The 23762-nt window shown below is 39.4% G+C and overlaps 1 protein-coding gene across 1 annotated transcript in view; it reads left to right on the forward strand.

The window, feature by feature from the left end:
• The window catches only part of LOC124615545 (TM2 domain-containing protein almondex), a 135570-nt gene that overhangs the window by 65213 nt on the left and 46595 nt on the right, over positions 1 to 23762 (forward strand). The window contains exon 3 of the mRNA XM_047143518.1: positions 9503 to 9649. Within this exon, the coding sequence (XP_046999474.1) occupies positions 9503 to 9649 (147 nt within the window). The remainder of the gene's footprint in view (positions 1 to 9502; positions 9650 to 23762) is intronic.

The following is a 23762-nucleotide window of genomic DNA, read 5'->3' on the forward strand; positions in this document are numbered from 1 at the left end:
ACCAGACATCAAAGTGAAAAATTGAATGAATATTGAAAGCAATATGCAACAGCTTAAGATGGCAAGAAGATTCTAAAATGTTTGGAATGGGCAAAATGACAATGGACAAGGGATAAAAATTAATGTTATGTAAAAATATATTACTCAGAGTCGCAAGTCAATGTGCCCTGCCACCTCTTCACCTCCCTCCCCTCTGCCCCCCCCCCCCCCCTTTGGCTTCCCCTCCACACACACACACACACACACACACACACACATATACACACATATACATACATACAGTGTGTCCTTCTCAAGAGTTGGCTAGCACATTTTCTCCCATGTTTTAGCAGATATTTGCAATTCCATTTTTGCAATGTGTAGCTGGAGTCAGCCCAAACAAAAACTGTTCATTGCGTCTTTCATGCAACACCTAACATCAGCAGAAGGTTTTAGTTTATTTCCTATCACAGACAAGAACATTTTTAAACCAGAGTTTTATGTGTCCCTTTGCTTGAGCAGTTTCAAATTAGTCTAGTGTGATATTCGTTTTATCAGTATTTGTGAACAGCGAGAGTACAACATGAAGGATAGGCTGTGACTGAGTAGCACTGCCACATGATGAGGGCAGTCAGTGCAGGCCAGGGCAGTGCTGTCACTGCAGGAATACTTCATATTCTTTGTGTGTTACTGTCACTGTTAATATCCATAGCTAAAACAAATATTGTACTGGATTGATATGGGCCCCCTCTGTCAAATGAACATGCAAAATTCCGCTTTGAAATTTAATTTTTTTGCTGGACATTGCATGAAAGATGCGTTGAGCAGTATTTGTATTTATATGTATCTACAGGTTGATTGCATGAAGGTGTTACAAACTTTCATGGATGATGGAGGTAAAACTATCAATTTGAGGTAAGGGACCCTGGTTCAAAAACAACAGAGTTGGAAGTTATGTGCAAAAATCTGCTGATACCTCTGTCTGTGGACCTTTAATACTGCAAGCTCTTTGCTTTCCAAATTTTGGGAGGAGGCGGTATGGACCAAAACAATAAAAAATGTTCAGTAAATATGAGCTCTGAAGTGCATACCTTAGGAGCTAAGCATTTGTTCATCCTTGCTACTGTGAATACAGCTCTTCTAATGAACAAATGCTCGTAGTTCTTAACACTTTGGTGACCAAGCCCGAGCGCAGGTCGGGCCACAGAATTGCTTCAAAACGACCGCACCCGAGTATAGGTTGGGCAGCTGTTGCATGCCGTTCACAGCTTATTAGCCATCCAGAAGCAGGCAGGCTACTGTGGTAATGCTGCCTATGTGTCCATTGACTGCTGCTCCCCTCTGTGTTCTGGTGTTAGAACTGTGTCAAAACAAACTGTAAGGTAAGCATAGTAGATTCCGTGACACGCTGTGCCATTGTGCATGGGTGTAGCCATGAGCTTCAAATGTTGTCGTTACTGCTTGCTGTTTCTTGTTAATTTTTCTCTCAAATGTGTCACATTTTCTGAGTAAGAAAGAAATTTTAGAAGCCTTAGAAAAAGAATCGGACAATTCTGGTTTTGAGTAAGAAATGTCTGAATATGAAGAGAATGAAGAGGATTCAGATACAGGTAAGGAGCTCTCTAGTGCAATCTTCCTTCAGTATTATTATTACGACTTATATTGCTTGAGTTGCTTCAGTTAGCAGAAAATTTATTTCTGTTCATCTTGTCTATCTTGCAGAGGAATCTGATGAGCTTGCATGTGTGCAGCCGATGTTTACTGAACAAAGTACATCCTCAACAACGCAGGCGTCAGCTGCAACACAGCTGTCTTTACCTCCAACAAAGAGGCAACGAATTTCACGCAAAAAACCTCTGATGCCGAATTAGGCTGGAGCAGCTTGTAGGATAAAGCCTCACAGTTTTTGTAATTTGTGGGTGGGAGTAAAGCTGCATCAAATGTATTTGTTTTTTGGCATATTTGTCCACATGTGCACTGTGAAAAAACCAAAATTGACAGATTACTGGTCTCCCATGTTTCTGTTATGGCCAGAAACAGATTCAAGGCAATATTATCAAACCTGCATTTGAATTACAATGCAACTTACGTTCTGAAAAGTCAACCTCAGTGTGACCCCATGCATAAAATCAGGCCAATCCTGGATTATTTCTTATTGTTGTTGTTGTGGTCTTCAGTCCTGAGACTGGTTTCATGCAGCTCTCCATGCTAATCTATCCTGTGCAAGCTCCTTCATCTCCCAGTACCTAATGCAACCTACATCCTTCTGAATCTGCTTAGTGTATTCATCTCTTGGTCTCCCTCTACGATTTTTACCCTCCACGCTGCCCTCCAATGCTAAATTTGTGATCCCTCAGGACATGTCCTACCAACCGATCCCTTCTTCTAGTCAAGTTGTGCCACAAACTTCTCTTCTCCCCAATCCTATTCAATACCTCCTCATTAGTTACATGATCTGCCCATCTAATCTTCAGCATTCTTCTGTAGCACCACATTTTTAAAGCTTCTATTCTCTTCTTGTCTAAACTAGTTATTGTCCATGTTTCACTTCCATACATGGCTACACTCCATACAAATACTTTCAGAAACGACTTCCTGACACTTAAATCTATACTCGAAGTTAACAAATTTCTCTTCTTCAGAAACGCTTTCCTTGCCATTGCCAGTCTACATTCTATATCCCCTCTACTTTGACCATCATCAGTTATTTTGCTCCCCAAATAGCAAGACTCCTTTACTACTTTAAGTGCCTCATTTCCTAATCTAATTCCCTCAGCATCACCCGACTTAATTAGACTACATTCCATTATCCTTGTTTTGCTTTTGTTGATGTTCATCTTATATCCTCCTTTCAAGACACTGTCCATTCCATTCAACTGCTCTTCCAAGTCCTTTGCTGTCTCTTGACATAATTACAATGTCATTGGCGAACCTCGAAGTTTTTATTTCTTCTCCATGCACTTTAATACCTACTCCGAATTTTTCTTTTGTTTCCTTTACTGCTTGTTCAATATACAGATTGAATAACATCGGGGATAGGCTAAAACCCTGTCTCACTCCCTTCCCAACCACTGCTTCCCTTTCATACCCCTCGACTCTTATAACTGCCATCTGGTTTCTGTACAGATTGTAAATAGCCTTTCGCTCCTTGTATTTTACCCCTGCCACCTTTAGAATTTGAAAGAGAGTATTCCAGTCAACATTGTCAAAAGCTTTCTCTCAGTCTACAAATGCTAGAAATGTAGGTTTGCCTTTCCTTAATCTATTTTCTAAGATAAGTAGTAGGGTCAGTATTGCCTCACGTGTTCCAATATTTCTATGGAATCCAAACTGATCTTCGCCGAGGTCGGCTTCTACCAGTTTTTCCATTCGTCTGTAAAGAATTCGCATTAGTATTTTGCAGCTGTGACTTATTAAACTGATAGTTCGGTAATTTTCACATCTGTCAACACCTGCTTTCTTTGGGATTGGGATTATTATATTATTCTTTAAGTCTGAGGGTATTTTGCCTGTCTCGTACATCTTGCTCACCAGATGGTAGAGTTTTGTCAGGACTGGCTCACCCAAGGCCGTCAGTAGTTCCAATGGAATGTTGTCTACTCCCGGGGCCTTGTTTTGACTCGGGTCTTTCAGTGCTCTGTCAAACTCTTCATGCAGCATCGTATCTCCCATTTCATCTTCATCTACATCCTCTTCCATTTCCATAATATTGTCCTCAAGTACATCGCCCTTGTATAGACCCTCTATATACTCCTTCCACCTTTCTGCTTTCCCTTCTTTGCTTAGAACTGGGTTTCCATCTGAGCCCTTGATATTCATACAAGTGGCTCTCTTTTCCCCAAAGGTCTCTTTAATTTTCCTGTAGGCTGTATCTATCTTACCCCTCGTGAGATAAGCCTCTACATCCTTACATTTGTCCTCTAGACATCCCTGCTTAGCCATTTTGCACTTCCTGTCGATCTCATTTTTGAGACGTTTGTATTCCTTTTTGCCTGCTTCATTTACTGCATTTTTATATTTTCTCCTTTCATCAATTAAATTCAATATTTCTTCTGTTACCCAAGGATTTCTACTAGCCCTCGTCTTTTTACCTACTTGATCCTCTGCTGCCTTCACTACTTCATCCCTCAGAGCTACCCATTCGTCTTCTACTGTATTTCTTTCTCCCATTCCTGTCAATTGTTTTCTTATGCCGTCCCTGAAACTCTGTACAACCTCTGGTTTAGTCAGTTTATCCAGGTCCCATCTCAAATTCCCACCTTTTTGCAATTTCTTCAGTTTTAAACTACAGTTCATAACCAATAGATTGTGGTCAGAGTCCACATCTGCCCCTGGAAATGTCCTACAATTTAAGACCTGGTTCCTAAATCTCTGTCGTACCATTATATAATCTATCTGATACCTTTTAGTATCTCCAGGATTCTTCCATGTATACAACCTTCTTTTATGATTCTTGAACCTACAGTATTAAACCTACTCCCGCATTACCCCTATTTGATTTTGTATTTATAACCCTGTATTTACCTGACCAGAAGTCTTGTTCCTCCTGCCACCGAACTTCACTAATTCCCACTATATCTAACTTTAACCTATCCATTTCCCTTTTCAAATTTTCTAACCTACCTGCCCGATTAAGGGATCTGACATTCCACGCTCCGATCCGTAGAATGCCAGTTTTCTTTCTCCTGATAACGACGTCCTCTTGAGTAGTCCCCGCCCGGAGATCCGAATGGGGGACTATTTTACCTCCGGAATATTTTACCCAAGAGGACGCCATCATCATTTAACCATACAGTAAAGCTGCATGCCGTCGGGAAAAATTACGGCTGTAGTTTCCCCTTGCTTTCAGCCGTTCGCAGTACCAGCACATCAAGGCTGTCTTGGTTAGTGTTACAAGGTCAAATCAGTCAATCATCCAGACTGTTGCCCCTGCAACTACTGAAAAGGCTGCTGTCCCTCTTCAGGAACCACATGTTTGTCTGGCCTCTCAACAGATACCCCTCCATTGTGGTTGCACCTACGGTACGGCTATCTGTATCGTTGAGGCCCGCAAGCCTCCCCACCAACGGCAAGGTCCATGGTTCATGGGGGGAGGATCCATGATTCATGGGGGGATTCTTATTAGAATCACAGAAATCATTTTACCCATTAGAAAACCTCACTATTAATGAAGTCATGTGTGGTTTTCATGTAAGAGTGGCATTTTGGGTTTACGTAAAAACGAAACCTGATGAGTATGGAATCAAGATGTTTATTGTGTGCGATTCCAAAACTGGTTATGTTCTTACACTGGAGGTATATGCCAGGAAAGGAACATAAGACAACTCCATAATACCATTATTTGAGAGGTTGGTAGCAGATTACCTGGAAAAGACCACACTGTTTACATGTATATATTTTATAGTTCACCAGCAGTATTCGATTTTCTGTGACAGCATAAAACGAAAGCAGTAGGTACATGCATGACTAACTGCAAAGAACTACCAAATGAAATTGTTTCCAAAATGCTGAAAAGGTATGAGTCTTGTGTCAATGAGGAGGAATCATCTGCTTTGTTTGAAGTGGAAAGACACAAGAGATGTACTATGCCTGTCCAATGTGCACAAAATGACCAGCTCTGACCCGTCTGTTCATAAAAGGTCAAAGTAAAATCAAAACCAGATGCCATTCTTGGCTATAATATTTACAAAACGGGGGTCGACAGGAGTGATCAAATGATTTCTTACTAGCATTTATGAGGGAACAGATGAAGTGGTGGACTAAATTGTTCTTCCATATGCTTATAATGGCTGCAACAGATGCATTTGTCTTATGTTGGGAAACGAGGACTCTTGCTCAAAGAAAGGGCTGCCATTTTGCCACTTTTCTACGACAAATTGGTGAAGGACTGATTCACAAAGGTACAAATTTGGCAAGTCAAGCTCACAGTAACAGACTTTTAGGATGACACTTTGCAGAAAAAATTCCAGCCACTGAGAAGGAGGAGTGTCCAACTAGTGTGTGTAAAGTTTGCTCTGAGAAGACAAAAAAATCTAGTGGTAAAGCGGGTAGGAAGGAAACCAGCTGGTGGTGTCCAGACTGCAATGTACCACTCTGCATGCCAGAATGCTTCAGAATCTTCCACACTGAAGCTAATTAATTACCTGTGAATTTACTCAAAACTAAAAACACATTTTTTTGTGAAACCGAATTCATACATTTTGTGTTTGTTGTTATTAATTTTGTCATCAACCAATATAATTAAAATAAATGTTTAAAATAAACCTTAAACTCTGTTCTTTCATAATGTTTTTTGTTTCAAGATTTCGTAAATAGAAACATGCCAGTGACATTTAAGAAAACTCCAAAAATGGCCAGTCCACTATACCGAGTGTGTGCCTAAGGTGCCGGTCCTCAAAATGTTAAGGGGGGATGTAATCGATTTTGGTCCAAAAAATCGATTTTTCAAAAATATTTTAATTTTTTTTTATCTACACAGTTTAATCTATGTTGTATATGAATTTTATCGTGGTAGCAGCTTTAAAAATGTCTGTAAATTGTTAAACTGATAAACTCTGCACTGGCGGCCACACCCACCTTTTCCGACATTGCTTGCTTCAGCGGAATTTTTGTCAGTGTGAAGGCTATTTTCTTTTGATATCTTTGGCTAACATCTATATCTCTGGCTGACATCTTTTTCTTTGCCTGAAAACTTTCTTGCATCTGGTTTATTTACGTTTTGACAATACTAGCACACATTAGTAGGTGGAAGGTTGAATTCACAAACCTTTACGTGGAAGTCAAGCTTTTTGCATAATGGGTGGTGGAAAAACTGTGTTTAGGGAATGGAGGTTTCATGGAAATCGGTTTACCAACAAAAAAGAGGAAGCAGCTCGAAATGAAGAACGTAAACTCTCAGCTTCAGCATCGAAACTTGGGCCAGGAGAATTGTACAGGTGTGTGAATGATATTGATATGGATTCTACTGGATTCAGAGTTATTGATTTAGAGCTTCTCTGCCGGGCTATAAAGTTTTCATGTTCATGAAAAATTAGCATATGCTCAGAGATGCCGTGGCCGTGGCAGGGAAGTTGGTGATTTTCGTGCAAGGTTTGAAAAAATAAATAAAGAAATGTCTGATGCTGTATGCCCAAGTTTCTATGAAGAAAGCAGTGGAGAAATTGGTGGAAAGAAACCAAAAAGAAATAGATCCTGGGGTGGATATTCACGACAGTGAATCTCCTACAAATGTTACTGACCTGTGAGTGTATGTAAATGGGACCTAGATGAAAAGGGGTCATGCATCTCTGTATGGAGTTGCATCTGTTATTGGTATTGACTCAGGTGAAGCTTTAGATGTAGAAATTATGTCTAAATACTGCCACCAGTGTGCAACAAGGAAAATGTCCAACAATGGAGACAGTGAGAAACAGTGGCAAGAAAAGCATGCTGTAAAAATTATAGTGGCTGAAGTGCAGGGGGGGGGGGGGGGGGGATTTCATGGAAGTTAGTATAGTTGTGAGGGTGTTCTAGAGGACCAGTATGGTGTTAGATATACTAATACTAACTACTTTGGTGATGGGGACTCCTCTTTCTTCAAACTGTAACAGATAAAGATCCGTACAATACGACAATAGGAAAGGTGGAATGTGTTGGCCTCATCCAAAAGAGGCTAGGTGGTAAGCTTCATCGCTTGCTAAAAGAGAAGAAAGGTGAAGTACTTGAGGATGGAAAACCACTAGGAGGAAAAGGCAGGCTTACTCTGAAAGAAACTTTTTCTCTTCAGTTATTTTATGGGAGAGATATCAGGAAAAACAAACACAATTTAGAGGGAATGAGGTGTGCTGTGTGGGCAGTTTTTTCCACAAACTATCCACTGACCAAACACCAGTGCACAATCTGTGTCCGAAAGACGGTTGGTGTAAGTTCCACAACAGAAATAAGATGTATTCACATAAACACTCATCACCAGAACCTGTTATGAATGCAATTAAGCCCACATTCAGGTTTCTTGCAAACCCTGATTTATTGAGGAAGTGTCTTCATGGAAAGACATAAAATGCAAATGAAAGCCTCAATAATTTGGATTAGATCCTCAAAAAGGACATTCTATGGACTTGAAGTACTCAAAATAGGTATCTATGATGTAGTTTTATATTACAATAACAGAAATAATGGTGGAATTGAAATGCTGAAGAGAGTTGGTATAGATCGTGGTGTGATTACAACAAAAGCATTTTACACCATCGATGAGAGCAGGGTCAAGAAAGCTAACAGTGTCTTACCTGCAAACACGCGCCAGGCGGATTCGAAGAGGAGAGAAGAGAAACCTGGCGGGTGAGGAGTATCAGTATGGAGGATTTTAAAATTGAGGTAAGCTTATTACATGTAAATGAATGAGAAGAAAATCTTTGAACCTCATTTTCTCTGTTTTACATTTTTTACATTATTAGAAGTCTTTTCTCAAAAAGTCTATGCGCTAATGCAATGAAATTTTCAGGAACTGTTCGCAACATGTTGCTGTCTCCCTGGAACGACAAAATACAAGAGCCTGCAATTACATTCTGATTTTTAGATGATTGTGTGTAGAAAAAAAAATGAATTTTGAATGTGAAAAATTAAAAATGCTGTTAATGATACAATTTGTACCATAAATTAATAACTGCAATTCAGTGGTCTTATAACCTTCTCAGGAAACTACAATAAAATTCTCAGATTAATTGAATGATTAGAATTTGAGTTATGACTTTTTATAAAAGACAATAAAAAATTAAAAATTAGATTTTTGGCAAAATATTAATCCTGCGTATTTTATTATATTTTTATGTTAAAAACACACCTCTTTTGCTTTACACTTGCAAAATTTTAGATTTGTACTTTAATAAATGTGGCTGTAATGATTTTTTATAGTAAATGTTTACATTTTCCATTACATCCCCCCCTTAAGGTTTGCACTTTAGAGCTCATATTTATTGCACATTTTTTGTTGCTTTGGTCCGTACTACCTTCTCCCATAATTTGGAAAGCAGAGTTCACAGTAGAAGAGGTCCACTATCACCGGTATGAGAAAGATTTTCACTCATTACTTTCAGCTCAGTCATTTCCGGACCAGGTCCGTTACATCAAATTGATAGATTTACCTATCTCCCTCACCCCTGAAAGTTTTTAACGTCATCACATAATCACCCTGTGTGTGCATGTGCACATGCACATCTTCAGTACCCTAGCTCTTGTTTTACTTGTAAGACACATTTCTTAATATGAAATTGTGAATGATAGTGTTTTCCTGCTGTCTTTGCCACCAGTGTTCAACTTGTCTTCCTTGTATGTTTTCTTTTACTTCCAGTTTTGTAAAATCCAATTCTTAAACACTCAATATTAATCATGTTTAATATTTTTTTCTTCTTCTAGAGTTATTTTGATTTGAATATTTGTGACTACCTTTTATCAAAGTGTAGTTTTCAATCTTAATTTCTTATTTATAGATATAAATTGTATTTCTTGCTATTCAGTTTTATTTTTAATTAATATCTCTGTTCCCTAGGCAGAAGATTGTCCATCCAATGTTGAGTGTACAAAATTAGGTGGAGCTTGTATTGACTGTGAACCATTTGACTATAATTCCTGTATTTATGGAGAGAAAGTGAATGTTACCTGCAGGCCAAAAGAAAATGTTGACTGCATCAGTAATGTAAGTTCCTACAAAATGTTTAAATTTACAGAATTCATGCATTGGTTGTATACGAAGTTTCTAAAATGCTTCCCTGATTTCAGAATTCTTTTGTAATATGGTTTTGCTGTAACTTTGTATACAATTCTATGTTTGCTTTCTAGTGACACTGAGTAATTAAATGAAATCATTGTTATGAAAAAGTAAGATACCCCACAACACAGTGGTGGCAATGTTCTTGTGGAGCGTTACTTCGTGTGATACCTTTTATATGATGTCACATATGTATTTTTGTGGTATGAATGACTATAATGATATAGCACACAGGACATCATTGTGTGGGTCAGTGGCCATAATCATGCACAAGCACAAAATTTTTCTTTCTTGGCCGCACTTAATTATTTCTTATTTTGATTATGTGTTTAGGCTAGCTGTCATCATCAGATCTGTCATGGAACAAAATGTAAAACTATGATATATACAGATCTTTGCACATTACAAAATATTTTTCACAAGAAGAGAATTATCCATGGTAAATACATTATTTCAGTAAATCTCAGAATAAGAAGTGCTCACAATAAATAATGTACATTTCTATATTTGTACATGAGTAATACATAGCAAAAATTTCAAAATATCAGTAGAATGTATATCGTCAAATAGAACATATTCATACAAAGTGCAGGTTCATATTGGTGGTGATACAGTCACTGGTAAAAAGGTCAGTTGTTCGGCCACCGTCAGGATGGTACTCAAGACAGAATAATGGGGCACTCTATTTGACTGATGATTGATAAGTGCAAACATGACCAAAATATAAATTTTGCGAAAGATATACTTTCATTTTAGTTAATATTTTAAATAATCATTAAAACAAAAAATTCATATGGAGTAATACATGTGCATCTATATGACTTTCACGAGATTTTAACAAACTTTACATAATGTATGATTTGTATAATGTCTGACAGCTTACAGAACAATGATGCACCACCAAATGCAAGACTGCAGACCAACATGAGAGACGTTGTGGAGCCCAACAACAGCAGAAAACAGTCAGCAACTGAATATAATGAAATGTAGTGACAAAACTCAAATGCAGGGAATGCAGTAAATTTTATGTAGGCCGAAGTGGTTTGAATTTTGCAACAAGATATAGGAAGCACATGTAAGAGTCCAACAAGAACCATTTAAGTTCTGAGAAACACAGTCTCGACCTTACTACAGAAATCTTCAAAATCCTGTATGTAGCACCTAAAGACTTTGTACACAGTAATTTGGAAAAACTTGAGATATGCTCCCATAGAAAAAGGCAGACACAGTGAGTGATAAACAGGCAGAATGATTTTAGTAAAAATTCGTTTTTTGACATCTTTTATGATTGGTTATGGCATTTGACAGCTTGGCAAACCAGCCCCTTCATCTCTATCTTACTTTTATTAACTCCACATGGATTACACACTGGTTGCCTTGGAGTCATTTTCCTATAGTTGTGTCATTGCTTTTTATTATATTCTGTCGCTGATTGTTTTCTGCAGCTTTGAATTTGGTGCTGCAGTATTGTAGTGCGAGTTGCGATACATTATGCAAATTGTGTATTACATAAAGTTTGTTAAAATCTCAAGAGAGATATACAGATGCAAATGTATTGATCCATATGGATTTGTTATTTTAAAGATTACTTAACATATTAACAAAAATGGAAAGTACGTTTTTAACCCCATTTACATTTTATTCATGTGCCCACTTGCCAGTCTTCAATCATGCACTTTTATTGTGTGTTGAGTGCCACCTGATGGCAGCTGATTAATAAATGTACTAGGGGTTAGGGGGGCCTTCTTCTACACCCTGTGATTGTGAACACATATCATACTGTGACTTACTTTATCACAACCAGTATGCACCTTCACCTCACACAAACATATACATATCCATTATATTGACATAACATACTTGGTACATGTATTACTCATATACAGTGTGAATGAGAGCTCCCCATAACCCAGTAACCCCTGTTTTGTATCAAATGTTGTTTGCAGGTTGGTAGTATGTTGCTTTTTATTAACTGTTGAAATTCATGTATGTTTACATGTTTCTGCAGTCGCAGTTGAGTTTTAATTTGTATCTGTGGCAGATGTGAGCAATCATAGTTACATTATTCAGGAGCACTTAGTGACAAATTTGTGTGGGTGTACGACAACACAAAGAGCTGATAATGAGACAGATTATGGGAGCATTCCAGGAAAGATTTAGTAAGGCTCAACCATGAAAGGCAACACTTCTTGATTGGGAAAGACGTGCTTTTACTTTTGGCAGTGTTAAAGACAGGCTGTAGAGTGGAAGGAAGAAGACATGAGAAGTAGCCTGTGCCAGAGTCTCTGCTTTGATTGAACAGTTTTCTATTAAGTTGACATGTAAAAGTATTCTGGAACACAGTATACTGAGGACAACAATGAAAGTTGACATGAAAAAAGACTGTAAGGTCATACCTTTTGAGTCAATGTTTGTAAATGAGTTATTGGACACATGGACATTTATCGTAGCTTATTTGCTAGAAATGTTGTCACTTGGGTCAAAGAGAGTCCTCATTACACAGTCGAGTTGAAAGGAACATGCCTCACTTAATGATATGGGCAGCAATTACATCACAAACTCTGGTTGACCATACTTTTTTGGAGGGACTGTGATTTATTTGCACATGTTACAAACGTGGTTAATACTTCCGCTTGAGGAAAGGAGCCTCACAGGATGCATATGATTGCAGCAAGTTGGAGCACCTCCTTGCAGTGTACAAGTTCCTAAATGGACATTTTTCAGCACTAGGGATAGGTTGCGATTCATCAGCAACACCAGCTCCCTTGAAATCGCCACCAAGAAGTCCTGACCCCACCACACGTGATAACTCATTATGGGACATCATTAAGGTGCTTTTATCTGCACATTATTACACTACAAAAAAAGAACTGTGCAGTGCTGTTGAAAATGCATTTTGCACTGTAACACCAGACATGCGGAAAAATATGTCAAGAAGAACGTGGAGCATATGGAAATGTGTTTACAGTGTGATGGGGGACATTCCGACATATTGGACACTTTACATGTGAGTACAGTACTTCATTAAAACAAATCAAATCAATTAGCATTCGATACTAGGGGTTACAGAGACTTCTTGTCCACCATGTGATTGTGAGCACATACTGTCCTGTGACTTACTGAAATAATTTGTGTTCCGTGGATATTTCTCAAAAAAATCCTGTAATGTGCAAAGAATTGTATCTCTCATGATTTTACGTATTGCTTCATGACATATACCGTAACGAAGGCTAGCTGAAATGCATAGTCAAAAGAAGAAATAATAAAGTGCGCACAAGACAGAAAAATTTTGTTTTCTTACTTTAATGATAGCTTGAGTGGTGTTGTATTTTTATGGGAAAATGTGGACATGTAACGAATAGAGGGCTTCCAGGCCAGTGCCTATACATAGCCATTGAAATAGAACTGAGGCCTATTGTCACCATCCATTGCACGAATTAGTGTCAGCAATGTACTATATCCCTAACCCTGTAGTGTACAGTAGAAAGGACTGAAATTTAATCAAAACCTTAGAGCTTGATTGCTCTTTGTTTTTTGGGATGCTGAAAACAAATTTGTGGCTTGCTGTCAAAACAAGTGATAAAATATCGAGGATAAAACTACAAAAGAAAGTGAGAAGCCTGTTTTTGGTCAGTTTATTGCTTATATCTTGAAAAAAATGTGCCCCCTATCGTGGAAAGCCAGCCAGTAAAAAATAAATTTCCTAAAAATTACTTCTGTGTCGCTTTTTTGTCAGGCAAATAATTCTGGCAAAAAACTGAAATGAGAATTAATTTTGTTTGTCTTTAGCGGCACAGTCAAGCACGTTAACTTATAAATGTAATACCGACACACTTTCACAATAGAATCCTATTTAATATTAGGAGCTTGAAGATTTGATGGGTAGATCGAATAACAGATGATGAGGTACTGAACCAGATTTGGGAAGAAAAGAGATTTATGGCATAACTTGACTAAAAGAAGGGATCATTTGATAGGGCATATCCTAAGGCAGCAAGAAATGGAGGGAAGTGTAGAGAGTAAAAATTGTACAGTGAGACCAAAACTTGAATAAAGTGAGCAGGTTCAAATGGATGTATGTTGGAGTAGTTGTGCTGAGATGAGGCAGCTTGCACAGGTAGACTAGCTTGTAGAGCTATGCTGAACATGTTTTTGGACTGAAAACCATGGTAATGGTGATCAAACTAGCTATTTTTGTCTGAATCGTAGTTTTACAATTTTGACTGCGTATTTCTCTTACGTATATATTTTTAATGGACTCAGGTTTTTATTTAAACAATTTAAGATCCACATGCAGAACTTTTAACCACCTTTCATTTGTTCACACAATGGCTGGCTCGTTGCCGTTTTTGGTTAGCTGGCAGCCAGCCACATATACCAGGAACTAAGCTTCAGCACTTTCTTCGTATAATATTTGGTTTATTTAGTATTTTTTGGTGATTATTTTATTATAGTTTTATTAAAGCATGAGGAAAAACTGCTAACATGCTTGTACACGTGCACATATTTATTCCTGATTTTTATTATCCATTTTATGAAAAGGATAGATGCTACTCACCGTATAGCAGAGATGCTGAGTCGCAGATAGGCGCAACTTAAAGACTGTCAGAAAGTGAGCTTTTGGCCAACAAGGTCTTTGTCGAAAACAGACAATACACACACAAGCACTCATGTATATTTTTGATGAAGACCTTGTTGGCCAAAAGCTCACTTTCTGACAGTCTTTTTGTTGTGCCTATCTGTGACTCAGTATCTCAACTATAAGGTGAGTAGCAACTATCCTTTACATAATATTGCTACATTCCATCACAGAGTTTCTATTGTTTGATTTGATCGTCCATTTTAATATATTGGTAGGCAACTGCTATCTGTGTAGTCATTGCCAGACAGTCTTTCAGTCTCCAGAATGCAGAAGAAATGTATACACAATTGCAAACACTATTAATTAGACTTCTGCTGCGCAATTTATTGGTGATACGTGAAAATTTGTCCCAGACTGGAACGCGAACCCAAGTTACCTGCTGTACGTGAAATGTCACCTTAACTACGTGAGATGTCGTCTTAACAACTTCGGCCATCCAAGCACACCTCTTGGACTGACCCAAACCTCCATATGTCACTGTGTGTCTACGTCCTGCCTGCTTGCATGCAAGTCTGTTGGAACAGACACCGCTATGATTCGGGTTCTCAGCGCAGTCCGGCACAAATTTACACTTCGCCAATAAATTGTGCAGCTGAAGTCTGTTGTGAATACATTTATTCTATTTCAAACAGCTCTAGATCATAGCAGTGTCATTCCTTCTGCCATGCATGCGTGTCTGGAGGACTCAGCATAGTACACCATAAAACACAGACGCTGCAGAATAGTCTTCACTATGTGTCCATGACCCATTGTCCCAAGAAGGATGCATGTGAGGAAAAACTTTTTTCACCTCACTAAATGCATACATCAATGTTCCAGAAGGGGTCTCATATCCATGCTGTTGAATCCCCTGATACCACCACGACCACAACCACCACCACCACCACCACCAACAACAACAACAACAATAACAATTATCAGCAGCACCAGCAAGCATAAAGCTAGGTTGCACAAAGTATTCACCATCTTGACATGATTAGCTATCAGCATTGCTATTCTTTAGCCTTCGCATTAAGTCACATTTTCACTCCACCCCTGAGCCAATTTATATGTATGTTTTTGCTTTCCCAGTTACAGAACATTGCATTTCTTTTCTAATTAGTTGCGCCATAACTCAAGACTGCTAGGCATTCATAGAATGAAATCTTTTTATTACTAAAAAGAAGAATGTTACTGCACATGTAATCATTTTGATAAACCTCTCACTCAATACAGTTTGTAGATGTGAGGAGATCCAAAAAATTATAAAATTGCCATATGTGCTGGCAGGTTCTATCTATTGCTTAAGTCTGAGCAATCTGGTTAAGATGATCTATTACTACTAATACTGCTACCACATTTACACTAATCTAATGTGCCACCAAATATAATTCGCACCCCAATTTTAAAAATTAAAATCATAAAAAAACTGTTTGCTGGCAGATCACTGGTAGGCTAAAATTATTTTACACAACAGTAGATGTAGACATGAACAACCAAAACAACAATTTTTAAGTGACCTGTTGCTATATGCCACAGTCATTATTAAAAAGGAACACCTATCTTGATTACTGACATGACATGCAAACAAAATTACAGGCATTACTCATCATTATTCACTGATGTGATCATTACTGGTATCTTCGGAGGAGTCTACATTAGAAACAGATTGATTTTTTTTCTTACCATTATCCTCTGTGTTGTTCCAGAGCACATTGTCAACATTGCAGTCCATAGTATTTGAAATACAACGTTTCTTGAACGATTTTACAATCATTGGTGCTGCGATGCTTTTCCTGGCACCAGAAACCCAGTGTTAAATATGTGGATGCAGCATGCTTAATTTTTCCTGTCAAGACTCAGTTCACAGTTCAGTTCACATATCTATTTTTTTGTACTGTTCCTGAATGTGATCTGTGAAAGTCTCACATGTACTTAGGTTCAGAGGTTGTACACGTAAGTCATTCCACCAGGAATAGAAAGGAGGTGACTGGTTAGACAGTGGATCAACTTCTTTACGTCATCTGTGAGATGACCACAAAATGCATCAAGACAGAGTATTGATGATAGTTTGGAAAGCCCACCAGGACAGAGTTCCCATACACTTTGGAGCCAGTCGAGTGTTAAAAATTTGTCAGCTATCCCTTTTCTTGATTTCATATAATTTCATCGGGGAAGAGCTTTTAATTTTTAGGGGCCTTGGGCTTCTGTTACGTTTGTAGGTAGAAAGGGAGAAGTTTGCATTCATCTGCTGTGATTGCCAGTGTTACAGTTATGTGTTGTTCTTCACACCCTGATATTTTGATGGTAACTTTTTTTGTCCTCTTCTCATCCGTCATGTAATTACGTGACATATCAAACCAAATTGGTGTCTCATCAGCATCATCCATGTGGCAGCCTATCAAAAAATTCTTCTCGTTTCGAAGTGTGATGACATCCTGCTGGATGTGCTCCCTGCCGTCGTTGGATAAGCAGCTGCAGCAGCAAGTCGTATACTCCTAGCTCACTCATTTGCTACATAGTTTAATTCTTAATTTCTTTGCGTGTTTTTGGTACTTGCATTGTCTAATTCATAAATTTCGGGCGTATTATAGTATTTGAGAGTTGTAGCATCGCGTTTTAGTACCTGAATAGTGTAAATTCGCGTAGTCATTTGTCTTTTGTCTTCTGTTATTGCTTTGAACGGCCAGTGTCGGTTGTTCACAGTCAGTGTGCTCCCTGCCTCCGTTGGATAAGCAGCTGCAGCAGCAAGCCGTATACTCCTAGCTCACTCATTTGCTACATAGTTTAATTCTTAATTTCTTTGCGTGTTTTTGGTACTTGCATTGTTTAATTCATAAATTTCGGGCGTATTACAGTATTTGAGAGTTGTAGCATCGCGTTTTAGTACCTGAATAGTGTAAAATCGCGTAGTCTCCTTCCGCCGCTGAGCAGTGTGTCAGCAGTGTGCAAGTAGCAGCATTACTGCATTTACTAGGCAATCTTGTACTTTAATAACCATTTAAATTTTGTGTCGATTTGTTTGCGCTCTCTGTAGATTAGTTCAGACGTTCTTTGCACAACAGTTTTTAGCATGGATAGGGACTGCAACTGCTGTGTTCGGATGCAGGCTGAGTTGGCATCCCTTCGCTCCCAGCTTCAGGCAGTGTTGGCTTCGGTCACACAGCTTCAGGCTGTTGCCAATGGGCATCACAGTGGGGTTCCGGATGGGGGTTTGTCGGGGACGGCCAGCTCGTCCCACGCATCCCCCGATCGGACTACGACTGTGGTTGCCTGGGATACTGCCCGCATTGAGGCTGATCCCTCACCTGTGGTAGAGTGGGAGGTCGTCTCAAGGTGTGGCAGGGGGCGAAAGACATTCCGGAGGGCTGAACGGAAGGCCTCTCCAGTTTGTCTGACGAACCGGTTTCAGGCTCTGTCTCAGGCTGATACTGATCTTCGGCCTGACATGGCTGCTTGTCCTGTTCCAGAGGTTGCCCCTCAGTCTGCAAGATCCGGGCGGTCGCAGAGGGTGGGCTTACTGGTAGTTGGGAGCTCCAATGTCAGGCACGTAATGGGGCCCCTTAGGGATATGGCAGCAAGAGAGGGGAAGAAAACTAATGTGCACTCCGTGTGCATACCGGAGGGAGTCATTCCAGATGTGGAAAGGGTCCTTCCGGCTGCCATGAAGGGTGCACCCATCTGCAGGTGGTCGCTCATGTCGGCACCAATGATGTGTGTCACTATGGATCCGAGGAAATCCTCTCTGGCTTCCGGCGGCTATCTGATTTGCTGAAGACTGCCAGTCTCGCTAGCGGGATGAAAGCAGAGCTCACCATCTGCAGCATCGTCGATAGGACTGACTGCGGACCTTTGGTACAGAGCCGAGTGGAGGGTCTGAATCAGAGGCTGAGACGGTTCTGCGACCATGTGGGCTGCAGATTCCTCGACTTGCGCCATAGGGTGGTGGGGTTTCAGGTTCCGCTGGATAGGTCAGGAGTCCACTACACGCAACAAGCGGCTACATAGGTAGCAGGGGTTGTGTGGCGTGGGCTGGGCGGTTTTTTAGGTTAGATGGCCTTGGGCAAGTACAGAAAGGGCAACAGCCTCAACGGGTGCAGGGCAAAGTCAGGATGTGCAGGGACCAAGCAGCAATCGGTATTGTAATTGTAAACTGTCGAAGCTGCGTTGGTAAAGTACCGGAACTTCAAGTGCTGATAGAAAGCACCGAAGCTGAAATCGTTATAGGTACAGGAAGCTGGTTGAAGCCAGAGATAAATTCTGCCGAAATTTTTACAAAGGTACAGACGGTGTTTAGAAGGGATAGATTGCATGCAACCGGTGGTGGAGTGTTCGTCGCTGTTAGTAGTAGTTTATCCTGTAGTGAAATAGAAGTGGATAGTTCCTGTGAATTATTATGGGTGGAGGTTACACTCAACAACCGAGCTAGGTTAATAATTGGCTCCTTTTACCGACCTCCCGACTCAGCAGCATTAGTGGCAGAACAACTGAGAGAAAATTTGGAATACATTTCACATAAATTTTCTCAGCATGTTATAGTCTTAGCTGGACATTTCAATTTACCAGATATAGACTGGGACACTCAGATGTTTAGGACGGGTGGTAGGGACAAAGCATCGAGTGACATTATACTGAGTGCACTATCCGAAAATTACCTCACAATTAAACAGAGAACCGACTCGTGGAGATAACATCTTGGACCTACTGATAACAAACAGACCCGAACTTTTCGACTCTGTATGTACAGAACAGGGAATTAGTGATCATAAGGCCGTTGCAGCATCCCTGAATATGGAAGTTAGTAGGAATATAAAAAAAGGGAGGAAGGTTTATCTGTTTAGCAAGAGTAATAGAAGGCAGATTTCAGACTACCTAACAGATCAAAACGAAAATTTCTGTTCCGACACTGACAATGTTGAATGTTTATGGAAAAAGTTCAAGCCAATCGTAAAATGCGTTTTAGACAGGTACGTGCCGAGTAAAACTGTGAGGGACGGGAAAAACCGACCGTGGTACAACAACAAAGTTAGGAGACTACTGCGAAAGCAAAGAGAGCTTCACTCTAAGTTAAAACGCAGCCAAAACCTCTCAGACAAACAGAAGCTAAACGATGTCAAAGTTAGCGTAAGGAGGGCTATGCGTGAAGCGTTCAGTGAATTGGAAAGTAAAATTCTATGTACCGACTTGACATAAAATCCTAGGAAGTTCTGGTCTTACGTTAAATCAGTAAGTGGCTCGAAACAGCATATCCAGACACTCTGGGATGATGATGGCATTGAAACAGAGGATGACACGCGTAAAGCTGAAATACTAAACACCTTTTTCCAAAGCTGTTTCACAAAGGAAGACCGCACTGCAGTTCCTTCTCTAAATCCTCACACAAACGAAAAATGGCTGACATCGAAATAAGTGTCCAAGGAATAGAAAAGCAATCGGAATCACTCAACAGAGGAAAGTCCACTGGACCTGACGGGATACCAATTCAATTCTACACAGAGTACGCGAAAGAACTTGCCCACCTTCTAACAACCGTGTACCGCAAGTTCTAGAGGAACGGAAGGTTCCAAATGATTGTAAAAGAGCACAGGTAGTCCCAGTCTTCAAGAAGGGTCGTCGAGCAGATGCGCAAAACTATAGAGCTATATCTCTGACGTTGATCTGTTGTAGAATTTTAGAACATGTTTTTTGCTCGAGTATCATGTCGTTTTTGGAAACCCACAATCTACTATGTAGGGATCAACATGGATTCCGGAAACAGCGATCGTGTGAGACCCAACTCGCTTTATTTGTTCATGAGACCCAGAAAATATTAGATACAGGCTCCCAGGTAGATGCTATTTTTCTTGACTTCCGGAAGGCGTTCGATACAGTTCCGCACTGTCGCTTGATAAACAAAGTAAGAGCCTACGGAATATCAGACCAGCTGTGTGGCTGGATTAAAGAGTTTTTAGCAAACAGAACACAGCATGTTGTTATCAATGGAGAGACGTCTACAGACGTTAAAGTAACCTCTGGCGTGCCACAGGGGAGTGTTATGGGACCATTGCTTTTCACAATATATATAAATGACCTAGGAGATAGTGTCGGAAGTTCCATGCGGCTTTTTGCGGATGATGCTGTAGTATACAGAGAAGTTGCAGCATTAGAAAATTGTAGCGAAATGCAGGAAGATCTGCAGCGGATAGGCACTTGGTGCAGGGAGTGGCAACTGACCCTTAACATAGACAAATGTAATGTATTGCGAATACATAGAAAGAAGGATCCTTTATTGTATGATTATATGATAGCGGAACAAACACTGGTAGCAGTTACTTCTGTAAAATATCTGGGAGTATGCGTGCGGAACGATTTGAAGTGGAATGATCATATAAAATTAATTGTTGGTAAGGCTGGTACCAGGTTGAGATTCATTGGGAGAGTCCTTAGAAAATGTAGTCCATCAACAAAGGAAGTGGCTTACAAAACACTCGTTCGACCTATACTTGAGTATTGCTCATCAGTGTGGGATCCGTACCAGATCGGGTTGACGGAGGAGATAGAGAAGATCCAAAGAAGAGCGGCGCGTTTCGTCACAGGGTTATTTGGTAACTGTGATAGCGTTACGGAGATGTTTAACAAACTCAAGTGGCAGACTCTGCAAGAGAGGCACTCTGCATCGCGGTGTAGCTTGCTTGCCAGATTTCGAGAGGGTGCGTTTCTGGATGAGGTATCGAATATATTGCTTCCCCCTACTTATACCTCCCGAGGAGATCACGAGTGTAAAATTAGAGAGATTCGAGCGCGCACGGAGGCTTTCAGACAGTCGTTCTTCCCGCGAACCATACGCGACTGGAACAGGAAAGGGAGGTAATGACAGTGGCATGTAAAGTGCCCTCCGCCACACACCGTTGGGTGGCTTGCGGAGTATAAATGTAGATGTAGATATAGATCTAGAATTCTTGAAGTTTTTTTCTCAAATTCTGAGGAAGCTGTTTTTATATTGTTGCACAGCATCATAGAGGTAAGGCTCCCTTCCTCCTCCCTCTCATTTCATAAAGCAATCAACCCATCCATGGTTGGTTTAAACTTTTGCTAAGATGTATTAAGAACTGGAGCCACCTCTTTTGCTTTGTTTCTTTTGGGTCAATAGTCTAAGGTTACCCATTCTTTCTCCTGTAATCAACAAATTCCAAAACTTTTACTTCAGAAAGTTTTCCTTTGCGAGGGCCAGCGAATTTCTTTCCAACAGCAATAGTTGCATATAATGCAATTTCTGTTTCTTCATAAACAAATGTTGCTTTTAGCTACATTGAATTCTTGTCCTGCCCTCCTGTTGCCATATATTTTAGTACAGTGAATTACTTTACACTTGAAAGTAGCATCATATGGTATTTTTCTGTGATTGCATACCATTTCAGGCCTACGTATGTAGTAATAGGGTAACAATGATGTGAAGAAGCTGAGAATTATGACACTGAATTGTGATGTAAAGGAAGATACCTAAATTTCAGTGATGTTGCAGGTGAAGATTAGATTAGATTAGATTTACTTTCATTCAGTTGATCTATAGTGAGGAGGTCCTCCAGGATATGGAACATGTCAGAAAAACAACAGTACATGACAAATATTTACAACTAAAACAAATAAGCTAATGTACCATTCCACAGGTCCCAAGTGGAATGATCATCATTTTTTAATGAACACTATATGAAAGAGTCATTTTACAAATACTAATGAACTGAATTTAAAATTAAAAAGTTCTTTTATTTATTTATAAGGTAATAAACATGTAATACAACTACTATAATACTTATTTACAATGAACACATTACTGCACTGAAATGGTGCAGAAGTTAGATTGCACTGCTTCTCTTACAGTGAATTTCATTGGTTGTTAAGCTTTTTATGGCTGCTGGCAAGTTATTGAAAATGTGTGTTCCTGAATAATGCACACCTTTCTGTACGAGACTAAGTGACTTTAAATCCTTGTGAAGATTATTCTTATTTCTAGTATTGATTCCATGAATTGAGCTGTTGGTTTGAAAAAGTGATGTATTTTTAATGACAAATTTCATTAAGGAATAAATATATTGGGAAGCAGTAGTTAGTATCCCTAGTTCCCTAAACAGGCTTCTGCAGGATGTTCTTGAGTTCGCACCACATATAACTCTTACTGCACGTTTTTGTGCCCGGAAAACTTCAGCTTGGCTTGATGAACTACCCCAAAAAATAATCCCATATGACATTATGGAATGAAAGTAAGCATAGTATGCCAGCTTTTTTATTTTTATATCCCCTATGTCTGACAAAATTCGCATTGCAAACAGAGATTTGTTAATACGCTTCAGCAGTTCTGTGGTGTGCTCCTCCCAGTTGAATTTATTATCTAGCTGTAATCCCAAGAATTTAACACCGTCCACTTCTTCTATCTTCTTGTCATCATATGTTAGACATATACTCGTGGGACACCCCTTACAAGTTCTGAACTGCATGTAGTGTGTTTTTTCAAAGTTTAGTGACAAGGAATTGGCTAGGAACCAGTGATTAATGTCCACAAATATTTTATTAGCTGATCTTTCTAAGACTACACTTGATTTGCTATTTATTGCAATGTTTGTATCATCGGCAAACAAAACAAACTTGGTATCTGGTAATGTTACTGATGAAAGGTCATTGACATACACAAGAAAAAGTAAGGGCCCCAAAATGGAACCTTGTGGGACCCCACATGTAATTAGTTGTCAATTGGATGATGCCTGATAGCTTTATACATGTCTCTTTCCTAATAACACCCTTTGTTTCCTGCCAGATATATAAGATTTGAACCATTTTGCAGCATTTCCTGTTACACTATAATATTCTAATGTGCTCAAAAGGAAATTGTGATTTACACAGTCAAATGCCTTTGATAGATCACAAAATATACCAGTTGCCTGCAAGTTTTTGTCTAATGAATTAAGCACATTTTCGCTGTAAGTGTAGATAGCCTTCTCAATATCAGAACCTTTTAGAAATCCAAACTGTGACTTTGACAGTATGTTATTTGAGATAAGATGGTTATAAAGCCGACTGTACATTACTTTTTCTAAAATTTTTGAGAATGCTGGCAACAGTGAAATTGGACGGAAATTTGATGCTATTTCTTTATCTCCCTTCTTAAACAGTGGCTTAAGTTCAGCATATTTCAACCATTCAGGAAATATTCCACTGATAAACGACTGGTTACACAGATAGTTTAATATGTTACTTAGCTCAGAATCACATTCTTTAATTAACTTTGTTGATATTTCATCATACCCACTAGATGTTTTTGATTTTAAAGATTTTATGGTGGACATTATTTCTGTTGGGGTAGTGAGGGTCAAATTCGTATTATGGAAGTTACTTGAAATGTCTGGTCTGAGGTATTCCATAGCAGCATCTACTGAACCTGACAACCCC

This window comes from Schistocerca americana, chromosome 5 (genome assembly GCF_021461395.2).
Source record: "Schistocerca americana isolate TAMUIC-IGC-003095 chromosome 5, iqSchAmer2.1, whole genome shotgun sequence".
In the NCBI taxonomy this organism is placed as follows: Eukaryota; Metazoa; Arthropoda; class Insecta; order Orthoptera; family Acrididae; genus Schistocerca; species Schistocerca americana.